Genomic DNA, 15,983 nt, shown 5'->3' with positions numbered 1-15,983 from the left:
GCACACCCAGTGTGTACATCTCTCTCTCTGTCTCTCTCTCTCTGTCTCTCTCTCTATGCCTCCCTGCGTTTGCCTTGTTTGTGATATAAGAAATGCTTTAGCGAAGAATTCGTTTGAAAACATCAACGTCACCTGAACGGGAATAGTGCTTGCTGTATTTAATGCGTCTTATTTATCATTTTATTATTTAACGTCAGCTGTGATTGTCGCTTAGATTATTCTGAGCCAAAATGTATATTTGCGGTTATAACAGTATATAAATTATATAATGGTTTGTGTTTAACCAATAGATTACCTGTTTTATGATACAGGACAACTTTCACTGGATGCAAATTACGCGTAACGCGTAAGAACGCAAGAACTTCAATTTTCGCCACAGTCCGTGTTAAAACTACCAGTGCGCTTATAATAAAAGCCGAACTGGGGGTCGTTTGACCTGTTGGCATTCACGGTCGATATTCGTTCATTCAGAGGTAGGGCAAGAGAGAGACTAGTCTAAACGCAACACTTCACTGAGCGTGCGCCCGGCGTGCTAGAGAGAGAGAACGCAACACCGTTTCTTTTAAAAACACCAAACGGCGGCGGTAATGAGGGCATTAGACGCGAACGCCAGCTGACAGCAGAAGTTGCCGCACTAACTTTTCACCTCAAAGCCGCGAATGGATGTGCGCTTCACTAATGAGAAGAGCTGAGCTGCCCTGCTTCGTAACTAAGACAATACACGTTGGGTTATCGTTACGCGGACAGTTAAAGCACCTGCCTCGAACCCGTTCCCCTCCTCGGATGTTTTTTGCCTGGTGATTCGTGTCCGGTATATGTCCACTCCACGGGACTAGTGTTCTCGTGAACGAAAGGTGCGATGAGGCTGATCTGCTGGAGCGTTCTGCTGTTCATCCAATGGATCCTACGACAGGTATGAAGAATCCATTTATAAAGTGTAACAAAATGCGTCTAACGAAATGCAACTGCATGAGGATTTCTATAAACTTGTAGATGGAGATTAAAGCTACTTTCCGTATCAGCGCATGGTGAAGTCACTGCGTGATAATACATTCTGTCAATATCAGAAAGGTGCGAAAATCCGCAAAATAATTTCAGGTGGTTATTATGAGCCATGCAGAACATCTGTGGTGCGCTTTTTCCTGTTAGTTTCTACACAAATCTGCTAGTAACTTTAATATTATTAGGGAACACTTTTCTTTTTTAAATATTTGCTTTTTTTACGTATTGCATAAGGTTGCTTACCTCAAGTTTAATTGGGAATGTGTGTAAAATGAACTGTTGTGATTTGAATCTGTTTTTGGGGAGGACAGTTTAATACATTATGTTTAAAAATAAAATTGATCCTTTTAGAGTGCAATATAAATAACATTTATCTTTATAAGAGTAGCGATCATTCCCACATTGGTTGTTGTGGTTTATAAGGAATAATTGGTATAATATAGATTACACTCACATTCTCTACAACAGCCCTCATCATTTATTTTCATACCCGCCTTCTTAATGTTTGTGCTGTGAACTGATATAAAGAATGATGCATTATTTTGTTTTTAAATGTTTCCATTATGCTGAATTTTTGCTTCAGGTAGAGTCAAAGAAATATTGCAAAGGATAAAGCAGTCACATTATGGCGGTTAATGTGACTGTAACCGATGTGTGTGTGTTACCTGAATTTACAGAAGAAGTTTCATCATCTTGTTGTAATAACATTATCCTGAATCCTTCTGACTCTCTGGAGATGTAGTTGTTTGACTTGAAAGCATTTTTGTCCTGAAAAGATTACGCTTTTCTGTTTGTCATCCGGCTCGAAACCACTTTTCTTCAAACAAAGACATCTTCCAGCCATCGTAACACACTCCCTGTGGAATCAGCTAGTCATTATCTCACTATGGACAGGTTTATTTGAAGACACCTGGAAAACAAAAATAAGGAAGGCCATTTAGGACAAGTAGAGTGTATTAGGGGTATTTTTATAAACCGAGCACCATCTTATTGATGATCCCATTACCTCCCACTGTAACTATATGATCATGTCATAATGACCAAACAGTAAATCTCAGCCATGCATTACGGCTTTGTCCCGCCATGCACACGGCACAGGAATGTAGCTTGAATCTTTTACGCTTGAGGGGTTCATTTTTATTCACGTCTATATTCCATTCTTCACTTGTGCAATATAATCTCATATTTAATGTGACTCCTTTTTTCGAGGTTTTACTTAATTCTTTATGTGCCTTAACTGAGTGATTATTAGGGCATATTTTTCTTCGGATTACATTTTTACTGTTGTGTGCATCTGTGTAGAACTATACAGCTCTTTAGTTTTAGGAGTTTGTTCCCACAACGCAACTTTATTTGTATGAGATGGTAGTTCGAGTGCCTTTGAATTGTAGATGTTGTATGTTAATTGTAAGTGCGCTCAGCGGAGCCGTGTTAGAGCATGTCGAAATGAGTCCTGTCTTATCTGCTACTAATAAATGGATCTAATTTACAAAGCTGTATTCAAAAAGTTGCACCAGCAGGGGGTTCTCAGCCGCCCTGTTAAAAACCCCACCCGCTTGCTTGTGTGTAATCCATCATATTAATGCTAAATGCACTGAATCCAGCCACAGCACTTCTTTGATTTCTCTATTTAATCTGTGATTGTTGTTTTTCCTGATACCTCTCTTTGATTGACAGTTGATAGCATAATGATGGTATAAATTGATGCATACAGAAGAGGTCACACGGTGCATTGTGCATACGTGTTTGATAGCTTGCATGCATGCACCTCACACCCTACACTGTTAGAAAAAGAGGTACAATACAGGTCCATTTTTGTTCCCTAAGGTACAAACTTTGCATATGTACCCTTAAAGGTACAAAAATGTATCTTTAAGGTACAATTGTGCACCTTTAAGGTACAATTGTGCACCTTCCATTGTACATTGTGTGCTTTCCGTGGTGTAAGGTACATATTTGTCCCTTACATATTTGTACCTTAATTTTTAAATGTAAAAAGGCAGGAATTAGTGGATGCTGAAAATGTCATCTCTCAATATAGAAACACAAGTTTACCTATACTATCAAACTCAATATCTCAATAATTGTTAAACCAAAAGTTTTGAGATATGGGCAAAATAAATCAGAATGTTTTTTTCTTTTGTGTATGTGTGTGTGTGTGTGTGTAGTGTCCCTTTGAATCATTTTTAATCATGTTAATGAGGATTATGTAATTATTTATATTCACAAACAGTATTGAAGAATTTGATTTTCAAACCCTTTACCCTATTTATATTAGAATGAAACAGACAAATAATTGTTCTATTGAAAGGATCTAGCTATAGGCCAGAGCTCGACTCGGCGGAAGCATAAATATAGCAGCGCGGAAGGATACATGAGTGAATCGACAGTGATTCCAACTGTCAGTCTCGGTCAGTGTCGATCAAATTCGGGAGGATGGCGTTGCGACATTTATCCACGGAGGATTTAATCACGGAGTTATTTCATTTTGGGATAGAGGTCACTGAAGAGGAGAGAAGTAAATTCAAAGGTAAAGTATTTGAATTTTTAATCAGTGTTTGTGGTGTTAATTCAAAGTTGGAAGTTAACTTTTACTGTTAATGTTAACGCTACCCAAGTTCATACTCTGTCAACATTAGCTTGCTAGACTCGACATTGACGATTGCCATTATTAACGTTAACTAGTTAGTTAAAACATTAGCAGTATTATGTCTCATATTGCCATTCCACATACTATTATTATAAGTACTATCTTAGCTACAGTTCACCATCGAGCTAACGTCAACGTTAGCTATAATACGACTGCGTCAGAGTTGGATGTGAAGCGTTTTTGCCGCCGAAAAGTATTTTGTTCTGACTTAACGTTAGCTAGCTGGACTGCGTCAGAGGAGAACGATGGATAAAAAAACGTTTTTGCCGCCCAACAGTTTTGTTCTGAAATTCTTTATTTTCTCGACAAACTGTCTTTAGACCATCTTCGTAAAACCATGTAAGACTAACGTTAAATTACAACATCAGGTTAACTGACAGAACCGACCAACGGTTAACCTCCCTTTCGAGTAGCAATAACGTTAACATTACTCACGTTAGCTGCTGTTATAAAAATAAACCGATTACTATCATTAATGGGTTTAACTTATTTCAATACTTTCCCCGCTGTCCTGGAAAAAATAATAAGATAGGCCTAACGTTACATTATATTAATATTCAGGGCTGTGTGTGAGAGAGAGAGACGCATTTCTATCGTCTCTAATGAGGTAACGTTAGCTACGCCTAAATAATTTCAATGTGTTTTTATATGGATATTAGGGCTTCTCAAAGTCCGGACCAAACGGCAAGCCCGTACCTCTAGAAATTAGGGAAAATACCCAATGAATCAAACGATCAAAACTATTTTTTCCCCCATTGACTTACATTAACGTTACATTATGACATAATGTGCCTTTTTAAATTGTTGTATGCTGTTACCACTATGGTTGTTAACATTGCTGTTTTTCTTTTCTCTATTGTCTAGATAATGCAGTTGATGGAGAAGCAGTGGACTATGGATTGACTGAGAGAATTGTTTCATACCTCTTTGAAGGATCGTTTAAGAAGCAAGCAAAATTCAACCGATTTGCTCAGCAGTGGAAAGAAACCGTGACACTAACCCTCGAGCCTGTCCCGGTACATTCAGAGAAGGCTACACCGGAATCAAGGTACCGGTAACAGTAATGTTATGTCATTGTTATAACGTTAGGCCTAAGTAGAACCATGGAAAATAACTCTATATATCATAGCAATATAATATAGCTTTAAGGTTACCACTAAATAAGTTTTTTATCTGGATCTGAATTCACCCTACTCTGGTAGTTTAATGTTTAACTACATTTTCCTGATGATACTTGCACACTTTTAATGAAGTAACGTTTACTCTGCAGGACTTTAACTTGTATTGTTACTGTGTGGTTAATTTGCCAACATTTTAAGATGAAATTGTTTTATTTCATCATAGTCATGCAATCCCATCATCAGCCTTCCCAGCAGCTTTCATCATTCCTAAATTTCCCAGAGATGTTCAGACAAAGTTGGACCAAAAACCGCCATGCAAAATGGAGAGATCCGATCACAACAAAATCATAAGAACATTATATGAAACCATGGCCCTGATCAAAATGTAAGTTTTGCAACCTAACTGGATCACGGCATTTTAGTTATTAATACTATGTCTGTTGTTACATTCCTCACCTTCTTTTGCATCACTGTTTCAGGTTTCTGACCAATGATGACTACGTGAAAGTGTGTAAGGCCCTGATTTTGAAATACCCTTTCTTAAAGGACAAAGAAGGAAATGGTTATTTTATTCCCTGTATCTATTCTCTTATATCGCTGTTTTGTTTTTGGAGTGGCAGAATGAAGTTGTCAGTTGGTCAATGAAATGCTTCTTAAAAATGTATTTAATTTTTTTAAATGTTTTTTTTATATCAGACATGACATCCTAAACATTGTGGCATTTTATTTTGGGATGTTACATTGTATGGTTGTGAGATGAATTATTATTGAATCTGTGAATTAAACTGTTTTCCATATATGGACTAAAATAAATGTCTAAAATTCAGTTAGTTGTTGTTTGCCTACATTTTCTTTCACTCCTTAAGGAATAGAAAGGAACTTTTTTGCCACCTAAAGGTACAAAATGGCTTTGTCACTGGGGCGGTACCTTAATGGGACAAAATTGTACCTTTTTCCAGAGGTACTTTATTGTACCTTTGTCTAGGGTACATTATTGATCCTCAAAGGTACAGTATTGGCCCTTAGAAGGTACAAACAAGTAAGGTACAAATTTGCTCCCCTGACTCAAGGTACAATAATGTACCTTTGAGGGTACCACCCCAGTGACAAGCTTTTGTTCCTTAAAGGTACCGTTTTGTACTTTTTTTTCTGAGAGTGTACATTATGCATTCAGATACTTGCATGCATTGAAAAGTGAACTGCAGAGTAAGATCAACATTTTTTGTACGTAGATCTTAATATAATATCAAAGAAACGTTATTTGCTGTTTCTTGTTTGTGTTGTAAAGTTGTACGTTTATTTACATTTACATGTAGTCATTTAGCAGACGCGTTTATCAAAAGCGACTTTATTTACTCCACATGGTGTGTCAGTTAACTCATTGTGTCTTGAGGTTAACTGAATGTGTTCGAATCTTGTGGACTGTAGGCCTTAGTTAAAATAAAATTTTAATCAACAACAGGAAAATAGTTCAGTTGTGTTGCATTTGAAGCTTTTTTGGATTTCTCCTCTGATTTACAACAGTGTTTGTCTATCTTCACCAATCAGTAATTTGTAACGCTTTACCATAAGATTGTATACATTAATATTAGCTTACGATGAATGATTTATTCGACATCCTTTGTTTGTCTTATTTAAGATTAGTTGATACAAATACAATTGTCTGTTCATGTTAGTTTGTTGTGCATTTTCTGCTGTTAATACATTCAACTTTTATTAGTGTTGAAATTAAGTGATGCTGCAGAATTGTTTTATTGTCATTTCATTGTGACTAATTTAACTAATATATACAAATGCAAACCTTTTGAAAAACAAAGTAAAACACAGTAACTGACAATGAAAACTAAGTTTATGTGTAATATACAGTTATTTGGATGGGATACACCTTCCTGCAAAAAAAGACCAGTATTTTCTGGTAGTTTTTTATTATTTACTATTTATAGAAGTTTGGAGAAAATCGTTTTTGTTTTTATTCTGTGAACTAGTAACAATATTCCTTCCAAATTTTATAAAGAAATTGCTTCTATTTGCTGAAAATGAAAACAGGAGAAACAGGTGGAAATAACAGAAAAGATCGTCTGTATTTATTTAGAACTCAATAACTGCATTGGAAAAAGTTAATATTCACTTTTAAGCGATACAACAGAAATATTTATACTTAGAAAATAATGATTTTTTTAATGTGATAACCTGGATTTTTATCATTTTTATGTTTCTTGTTGTGCTGTCAGTCTTTCACATTGCTGTTGGATGACTTTATCACTCCTGAGGTTTGATTTTGTTGAAATTCAACCGACACTGGACTGGATTGACCACAATACATTTAAAAATTATGATTAATTCATAATGGTCTCTTATTTTTTCTGCGGCTGTGATTTATATAATATGTAATAAATATTTTATGGAAAAAACATTTTTTTTAACATCTCTGATTCTAGAATTAGACAGTTTATTTGGAATAAGATTACGATCCTAAATTACATTTGTAAAGCAGGAATTTACTTGCTCTCACCGTAGCTAACTCATGTCAGAGTTGTGCTGTAGTGTCATTTCAGTTGTGGTGTGTTTGGCCACTTTGACATCACATCTGCACACAGTAGTTTTAAATATATAAACTTGTGATGCTCTCCGGCTGCGCGATGCCCAGACAAAACACAGATTTCATTACATTATTTATTGAACATCCTCTCCATTCATAAATGAAGCCAAGTGATTTAAACGGCTGCTCTCGTCAGCTCTTGGTAAAACATTTTTTAAAGACCTGAAAAATGTAGACACGAATAATGATGGTTTTGCTTACAACCCCTATTCAAGTAATGCCTGCCCAAGGTCTTTCCCGGCGACCACTTTATTCATCAGACGTCCTGTCAGCTTGACCGATGATGGGGAATGTGAAAAACAGAGCGAAAGATCTCCTCAGCTCACCTGTGCCGCCTCACCTTTATCACAGATAGTCAGAGGAACCAATCTAATACTCAATTCTGCGTTAACTACCCAATCAAGGGACACCAATTACTCCAGTCCGCCCACCAGCTGCCTGGTCCAGCAGATGTATCATATTTTTCCGAGGAGGTAGATCGAATCTCCCCAGGCAATCTGAGCGAGAGAGCAGAAGCATTGGGCTCAACATCAGACCGTCCTCGGAGTGCCAGGAACGTCCTCGGCCAGCTGCCGCTCTGCCCGGTTAGGGCCCGACTTACTCCTGCATCTCTGTGTCGAGTCCAGCCGACGCGGCGAGAGATGCCGGTGAGCCACGGGCTTTGGATTTATTGATGGTGATGTTGAGCTCGGAGAAGCTTTCGGCTCAGGCCCCGATCCAAAAAAACATCTTGATACAGCTGCGAGTAAGACTAGTTCACGCAATAATGAAGTTTCTGTTAGCATTTATTTCACCTTTACTGTATGTGACTCTTTATGGAACACAAAAGAAGATATTTTGAGAAATGTCTCAGTGGTTGTGTGTCAATACAATGAAAGTCAATGGGTCCAGTGTTGTTTGCTTACCAACGTTCTTCGAAATATCTTCTTTTGTCATCTTAAATGAAAATGAATAAATGATACAAGAACATACATTTTTAAGAGACATATTGTAGAAACTTGTAGTTCGAACTCATTTCATTGTGTCAGTGGCTCATGTTGATATCTAGAAAGCTCAGAAGACTCTCAAAATATCCCCATCATTGAAAAATGCAACATTTCATGTGGTGGAACCTGTATTGGAGGTTCTCAATCGTGGCTCCTTAAATAATTTTTACACAGCCGTGCCGACCCGATGCACAGCTCGCCAACGTGCCAAAAGTCACGGCACACGCCACGTAATGGATGATACTGTTGTCAGATTGTTCCTTTCCTGGCTCAAGCCTCTTGCGCATTACATCTTCCAGACAAAAAGGGAGGAGATACTAATAGATTATAATGTCTAAATGGGAATCAATTTGGAAATATTCCCAGCTACTCGCCATGCCTACAAAACACGTCGTGCCGTATGTGCTTTGCTCAAGACATTTCATCTTCTGTGAAGCTGCTTGACGAAATCATTTACAGTATAGGCATTTAAAGTTGTTGACTTACAGTTTAGCTGATGTTTTAAAGGGGTCATATGGTTAGGTTAAAAAGAATATTATCATTTGTTTTAAATGTAATGCGATGCGTAGAGATGATTTAAGGTTCAATAACACTGTATTTTTCACATACCGTGCATGTTTGTATCTCCTCTCTGAAACGCGCAGATTTTTTGCAAAGCTCATGGCTCTGAAAAGCGAGGTGTGCTACGATTGGCCAGTTAACCAGTGCGTAGTGATTGGTCGAATATTGCAAGCGTGTGATGGAAATGTAATGCCCCTTACCATATTTGGAATATCAGGTTCCAAAGCAATTGTACTGATAGGTACGCCCACCTTACTTGCGTATACATTTGGGTGGTCTAAGTCAAATCATACCACCAACTGACGTATATTTGTGGGGGTGTGATTACACGAGGCATTTCAGGCAGGTCTGGGTGATTATTCGCTTTTAGATACAATGCATCTTTTGTTTTGACACTTAAAATTTTGCAGTTTTACGTGTCTAATACATGCATGGGCAACTCATAACCCACCGAAGACACAGGAAAACACGTATTCGCTCCATTTGACCCCTTTAAATATAGCGGTCACCTGCTATACAAGCTACAAAAAAATTACATGTAAGACCAAGTTTGATGCGTTTTGATGATTTTAGTATTTTTTTGTTGACACAATATAAATGTGCAGTGTATATTGTTGAACCCCAAACTGCTATGGAATAAAAAGCAAAGGTCAAGGTTCTGTGTTTAGCAGGTGGTTGCTGTCAGGATGGTAACATAGAGCAACAATTGCTCTGCAATTACCGGCGCTGAGATTCTGTCAGAATGACGAGAGTGCATAAAGACTTGATTAAGAGGCATTAAAGTGGGCGTACTCGAACCGTGCAGCCCACTGGATTTCACACCCCATCTTTGGCTTTCACGGAGAGAAACAAATGCGGTGAAGTTAGGGCTCACCAAGATGCTGACGTGGATTTGAGTCTTTGTATCTGTTTTGCATGTGATAATGAAGCCACAGGGAGAAAAAATGAGGAAGTGCGGGGGTGAGGTGAGACAACGGTTGGCCGCGGACCAGAGAGACGGGGAAAAAGCGCCATGCAGGCGCCAGATAGACACGTCCGAGGAAGTGTGATGTGATGAAAGAGAAAGACGAAACGATGAAGTTTGTGATGGTCAGTCCAAATTAAGATCGCGTCGCTGCCCTAGTTAGGAAGTCATTAGAGATACGAGCGGATTGGCATAAATGTGTTTTCCTTTTTAACACACGCACGCTCGCAAGCAGGAATATAGTTCACATCAGCAGGGACGCACGATGCCCCTGAAACGCTGAACCGTGCGAGGCCTTGTCCATAAATGTGCATCATGGTGCTAAAACTGAATGTGAAGTTTGTCATTACCTTGCATTTGTGCAATCTCTACGTGCCTACGTCTGTTGTGTAGAGCGGACAGCTGGAAACGTGTCTTCGTACAACACAATCTCATGGCAAGAGGTGGATGAATTCGAAGAATGCTTTCGAAACAGTGATGTGATCACTTTCATTGCTTTCTGCTAATAATCATACGCTTTTCTGCATTACACATCATAATAATTCATATATATTTGCAGCAGGCTGGTTAAGATGTTAAGCTTTTGTGCGTGCCCTTGTTTGCAAGGGTTTGAGTTTCTCTCGGTTACCCGGCGTCGGTCAGACGGACCTCTGTGCTGGTTGTGATTAATAACAACACACCTGCGGTAGATATATGACTGTGGATTTTGTGCATGTAATGAAATATTACGGAGTAATCCGAATGATGTTCAACACTGTAATACGAGTGTGCTCAGGGTCAGAGCGGCGCGCACCGACTCAACATCAAGGATTAGTTTTTATCATTTTTTTAATATCTCTCCCATGGCTTGTAATGCATTAATTTAGACACACATTGAATTTATTTGAAAGAGGGGGGAGGGAAAAAGGCAATAGTCTTTTTTTTCTGGAAATAATGATCTGGGAGTGTAGTGCCTGTGGACAAAAAAAATAGAAGTGTAATAATAATGACAAATAGAAGGATGAAAATCGGCCCCAAATCCTGCCGACGTACACGAGTACCAAGCTTTTATTAAAAATTTTAATATCAAAGCCCTTGTACCACCCGAATCAAATTATAATTTGAAAGAAGGATGAATAAAATGGGACGCAAGAAGAGAAGAAGTGTTGACATTGTGTCGTTTGAGAGGGAATTGACGGTCTGAATCCTCAGCTGCTCCACGTGGGACTGTTATTCAGCAGGGGTGGGCATCTTTTTAATATCGCCTGCTATATTCTTTAAGGAGGTATTAAAGGTTATTCAGGTCAAGAAAGAAGAAAAACCACCACATTGACTTTTTATGAAATCAAAATTGGAGTTACGTGACTTTTAGTTTACCACAATTTTTTGAGGCAATTTCTACCCAATAAAATGTTCTAGTGTACGGCACGACTGAAAAGATGTATATTAATTATAAAAAAATAACCTTAGCTTATTTTCATGCTTGTTTCGTCTTATTTAAAATCATTTGAAGTCATCACGACTCCCTCTTGGAAGTTTGTTGAGGCCCTTGGTTGAGAAACACTGGAGCAAATTTTTTGCTCTTAACATTTTCTTTTCCACAAAAATAGACTAATAATGATTCATCTGCAGGGGATGTTTTTTCAGTTATTTTCCAACCAAACGCTCTCTAGAATGAGAGTGCCTTTACAGAAAGTACATGTTTTCGAGGGTGAAAGCAGTATATTATCCTTTCAGTCCAATTTTTACGTTCTTCTTAGAAATATACTTTATCAAAAGTAGTGTGTATTCTAAGTTTTCTACTATTACAATTAAAGTATACTTAAAAGTGCACTTGTATGAATCGAAGATGGTCACCCAGGCAAAAAGAGTGCACTAAACATATAAATGAATTTAAAGTGCTCTATTAGTACGCACTAGTTTTGTTCTTGATGTTCAAAAAACTTCTCTTGAGTACTTTTTACGATAACCTTAAAGGGATATTTCAACCCAAAAATGAAAATTCTGCCATCATTTACCCTCAGAATTTTCCAAACCTGTATTTGTTGAAGATATTTGGAATAATGTCAGGAACCAAACAGATGTCATTCCCTATTGACTCCCATGTATTTTCCCTACGTATGTATTCTTGTTTGATTAATGACATTCTTCCAAATATCTTCCTGTGTGTTTAGCAGAACAAATACATTTAGTAAATGACTGTGGGTGTATTCAAGTGTGCTATTTTGAGACACCATGAATAGAAGTAATAAAGACTATATTTTTAATGTAATGGGGTGGTTTCCCGGACAGGGTTTAAGAATAACTTAAATGTTAAAGGTGTCGAAAGAAGATCATTGTTTTGTCTCGTGATGCACACCAGTAATGTTTTTGTAAGGTATTTATATTAAAACAATGTAAATATCCCAATTTTACTAAGGCCTAGTCCTGTCTGGGAAACCACCCCAATTTGTATAGAATAAAATAAAGCACCTTACTGCATCGTAATGTCTTCTAAATAATTGTTATTACAGTTAATACATTATAACACATAGCAATTCATTGTTACACTACACATTTTAAATTGGTTATTATTCTTTACAACTACATACAGTATAATGCATTACAACACACATTATGAAGAATTAAAATCCATTTTACTCTTTAATAACTCTTTATTATGCATGATACATACATGATTCAAGGGAGAGTTAACGATTTTTACTAGCAGAATGTTTTTGTTTCTCACTACGAGTCAAGCAACACAAGTTTGCTGTCTTTGCACTTCCATCTCTCTCTTTAACATCATCACTTCACCTCCGTCACTCTATCTTCTCTTCCTCTTTTTGAAGCCAAAGTCTTTCTCCGGGCCTCGCTGCTGCCTCTGATTAAAATGGAGCCCTTGTCGGAATAATATATATGAGACGAATTCCATGTCTCTGGACCCGAGCCCTAAAGTTTGTGTGAGTGTGTGTGTTTGGGCATGAAGCGGCTGCAGTGGCCATCTTGAAGTTCTCTGAGCCCTGAAGAGAGTGTGTGTGTGTGTGTGTGTGTGTTTTGAGGCCTTTGGTGGCTATACTTGGATGGCAGACAGCAGCCCAGAGTGTTGAATAATATAGACGCTCAGCTTGGGTTATTCTTAATTAGACTGAAGGCTGCATCAGTCTCCTTTAACTTCATCCAAGTTTACCCAGAGGAGAATCTGTTTGTTGAGGTCAGCGACACACAAACACACACACACGCACACACACACAAAGCCTGTCCAGCATCTCGCATTGTGACTTGTCTCAAGTGCTTTACTTCAGACTGTGCACTTTGTGAGACAGAAGACATTCTAGAGAAATGTATTTGCACTTTCAGTTATGACTATTTCAAGATTTTTTGTGTAGAAAATAACAAGACTCATCAATCGTAACCTTGGAATTATAAGGTTCTATCTGACGTTTTAGGAAAAATGTATTTACTCTTATTCCGTGACAATTTATTTAAACAATATGGTGTTTTTTCTTTACATTTTGGGGACTTTTTTTAAATTCATATGGAATGCAAAAAATGTTAAGCTCAATTTCTCAAGCCTGCTAAGGATGCCTATAGAACCTAAACATTTCTAAATGGTGAAATTATGAAAAAAAATTACTTTAAATCAAAGTACATGAAATAACCTGCAAATGTTTAAACAGAGATGCAAAAGAGAGGAAAAAGCTCTGGTTTGCAGGTCTAATGTCAAATCTGAAAAAATATATGAATATTAATGTTGATTAATAATTTTTAAATATGATTAATATATTAATAATGTTAAGTCAGTTTGTCCATTATTGCTGAATAAGAATGATCCTATACTGTCTATTCTAGGGATGTCACAAATGCCAAAAATCATGAAGCCGATATTATTGTGATATTTATTTAATTTCTTAAAGGAAATAATCCTTTCAGTCAAATTCATCTTTAGTTTTGTTTATTTTGTGTTTTGTCTTTTATTTGGTCGGTGAAACACACTGAATATACAAGTGAAGGGAGGCAGAGAGAGAAAGATTTTAACCATTGTTATTTTTACAGCAAATTGTAACATTTGTAATGAATATTTTATAATTTATGATCTTACTTGCAAAATCAACAGGATATCACTAATTGTGTTTTTTTAATCACGGTTATTTTGCCCGTGGCGGTATTGTGACACCCCTACTCTATACTTTGCATTTTTTTCATTTTTACAGTAGACTGCACCATCGGCTTTGCAGATGCTATTTTTTTCTTGTATGTTCCATGTTTTTTAAGAAGTGGCAAGTAGTACAAAAGTGTGTTAAATGCCATCTAGTATTTAAAATGCAAAATCATGTCCTGCATGAACTGCCCTTAGAAGACAGCAGTCTATGTTGACCCTAGACAGGAGATCAAAATTTGCAACAGATCTAATATTTGTGAGCGTGATGCTTGTGTTTTGGCGATTACAATCACTATCATTGATTCTTGCATCAGCCGTATTTACTGGCCAACAGCAATCCTCACTGATCTCTGTGAAGTTACTTCATCTTGTCGTCCTGCTCACATAAAACCATCCTCCAAACTCGTTGAAGATTGCTGGTGTTGTGAAAGCAGTCCATATGTTCTGTCTCTGATCTCACGCGGCACTTTCCTGAAGATTCCACACTTGTTTGTGTCTGTATGTTACAGCTGGGGTGTAATGAGGACAAAGTAAAATACTTTCACAAACAAGTCAAACAAAATATTGACAATGAAGCCTCATACGACAATCAAAACCACTGTTGTGCATTAAGGGTTCATAGTGATTTTTTTGTTATTATAATTTAACTTATATTAAACAAAGAAAGGTGTGTGATGTGTATTTTATAGGAGAGTAAATTAAAAGTGTGCGTATATTTAGTTGATATGAGAAAAATAATCTTTAGATTAAACATGCTTTATATTGCTATTCTATTCAATCCAGTTGTACAACAAAATTATGAACGATGGCTACTCTAGCACAGTTTAGTGAATGAGGTTATTGGTTCAAATCCTTATAATCCTCTTTAATCTATGTGTCTTTATACTGGTTTAAAACTAAATCTGAGATTAAATTGAAACAATGTTTATCACAATACAACATGACTAACCACCAAAAGTAACCAGAAATTTTGTGGATCAATCCCTGATTCCATTCTGTAAACTTAGATTAATTCGTCTTTTAACATGCTTGCTAAATCAGTTGTGTGTTAAACATTGATTTGGTTTTATTAAACCACCATGACAGCGCAAACCAGTAAGTAAACGTCCTCATCTAATCCACATCTGTGTTTGACGAAAGAAATATTGGCGGCTCAAAATAAATGCCAACAGGAGTGCAACGTTTTTATTAAAACCTCTCAACTGCAGAGGTTGTGTGACATTAGATTTCGAGACACGTTGTGATTTTCCAGAACCACATCACTACATTAACAGCTAGCTGTTCACGCTACAAAATCAAACATTATATAATTTTCAGGTGTGAATTTAAACGTTCAGAAGAGGATAGACAATCTTCGCAACTTGATGTGTTTAGCGTGCTTGTGTCATTTTGAGAAATACTGTGCAAAAATCGTATTTGGGTCAATGACAAATAAGAAAATGTCAGGTGGTGCGACCATATATTAATTTAAAATAATATACATTTAATGTATTTAGCACTGAGTATTTTTCCCCTCATATATAAGAAATTTAACATAAAATCATGCCAAAATATTTTATTAAGAATTTTATTGAGAAAATTAACATTTATTTCTCAGTTTTGTTCTCTGTTTGTATGTTCGGACGGTCGCACCACCTGACATTTTTGGTCTTTCAAACACCAAAACTCAAAAAATCTATTGAATTTCAATAAAATGAAAAGGGTTTCTTATAAAGGACATATTGTAGATCCATTTGATATATGACATGTATTTATTCAAATTCTTTTTAGGAAAATAATGAATTTGGACACAAAAAATACATGTCACGTCATTGACCCATTTACAGAAGCTGCATTGAGGACTTTGGCATCTTGAAGTGATGTCAGTGGTGCCGCCATATTGGGAAGGGCAAAATTGTCTATAACACATGCAAGTGAATGGGGCACCTGTGTTTGATCTGAAAAGAAACATTTATATAAAAAATTATCATATCTACTTAA

The 15,983-nt window shown here is 36.9% G+C and overlaps 2 protein-coding genes across 2 annotated transcripts in view; both read left to right on the top strand.

Annotated features, from left to right (window-relative positions):
- The first annotated feature begins 441 nt into the window (after positions 1 to 441).
- The window catches only part of LOC130424664 (neurexophilin-2), a 41,875-nt gene continuing 26,333 nt past the window's right edge, over positions 442 to 15,983 (top strand). Inside the window, exon 1 of the mRNA XM_056750511.1 lies at positions 442 to 913. Coding sequence (XP_056606489.1) covers positions 860 to 913 — 54 coding nt within the window. The 5' untranslated portion in view covers positions 442 to 859. The remainder of the gene's footprint in view (positions 914 to 15,983) is intronic.
- Positions 3,432 to 5,599, top strand: LOC130424665 (uncharacterized). The gene is made up of 4 exons (XM_056750512.1): positions 3,432 to 3,532; positions 4,517 to 4,700; positions 4,997 to 5,158; positions 5,253 to 5,599. The coding sequence occupies exons 1-4, from the start codon at positions 3,439 to 3,441 to the stop codon at positions 5,416 to 5,418; spliced, it is 606 nt and encodes a 201-aa protein (XP_056606490.1). The 5' UTR covers positions 3,432 to 3,438; the 3' UTR covers positions 5,419 to 5,599.

Source organism: Triplophysa dalaica, chromosome 6 (assembly GCF_015846415.1).
Source record: "Triplophysa dalaica isolate WHDGS20190420 chromosome 6, ASM1584641v1, whole genome shotgun sequence".
Classification (NCBI taxonomy): domain Eukaryota; kingdom Metazoa; phylum Chordata; class Actinopteri; order Cypriniformes; family Nemacheilidae; genus Triplophysa; species Triplophysa dalaica.
Note: the sequence above shows the minus strand (reverse complement) of the source record. Positions and strands in the feature narration are given on the sequence as shown.

What these genes read in the sequence shown, in the direction of transcription:
- LOC130424665 (XM_056750512.1), top strand. Translation starts at nt 3,439, where the DNA reads ATGGCGTTGCGACATTTATCCACGGAGGATTTAATCACGGAGTTATTT. An exon ending in GGAGAGAAGTAAATTCAAAG is followed by an intron (nt 3,533 to 4,516) that starts GTAAAGTATTTG and finishes TCTATTGTCTAG; the next exon opens with ATAATGCAGTTGATGGAGAA. An exon ending in AAGGCTACACCGGAATCAAG is followed by an intron (nt 4,701 to 4,996) that starts GTACCGGTAACA and finishes ATTTCATCATAG; the next exon opens with TCATGCAATCCCATCATCAG.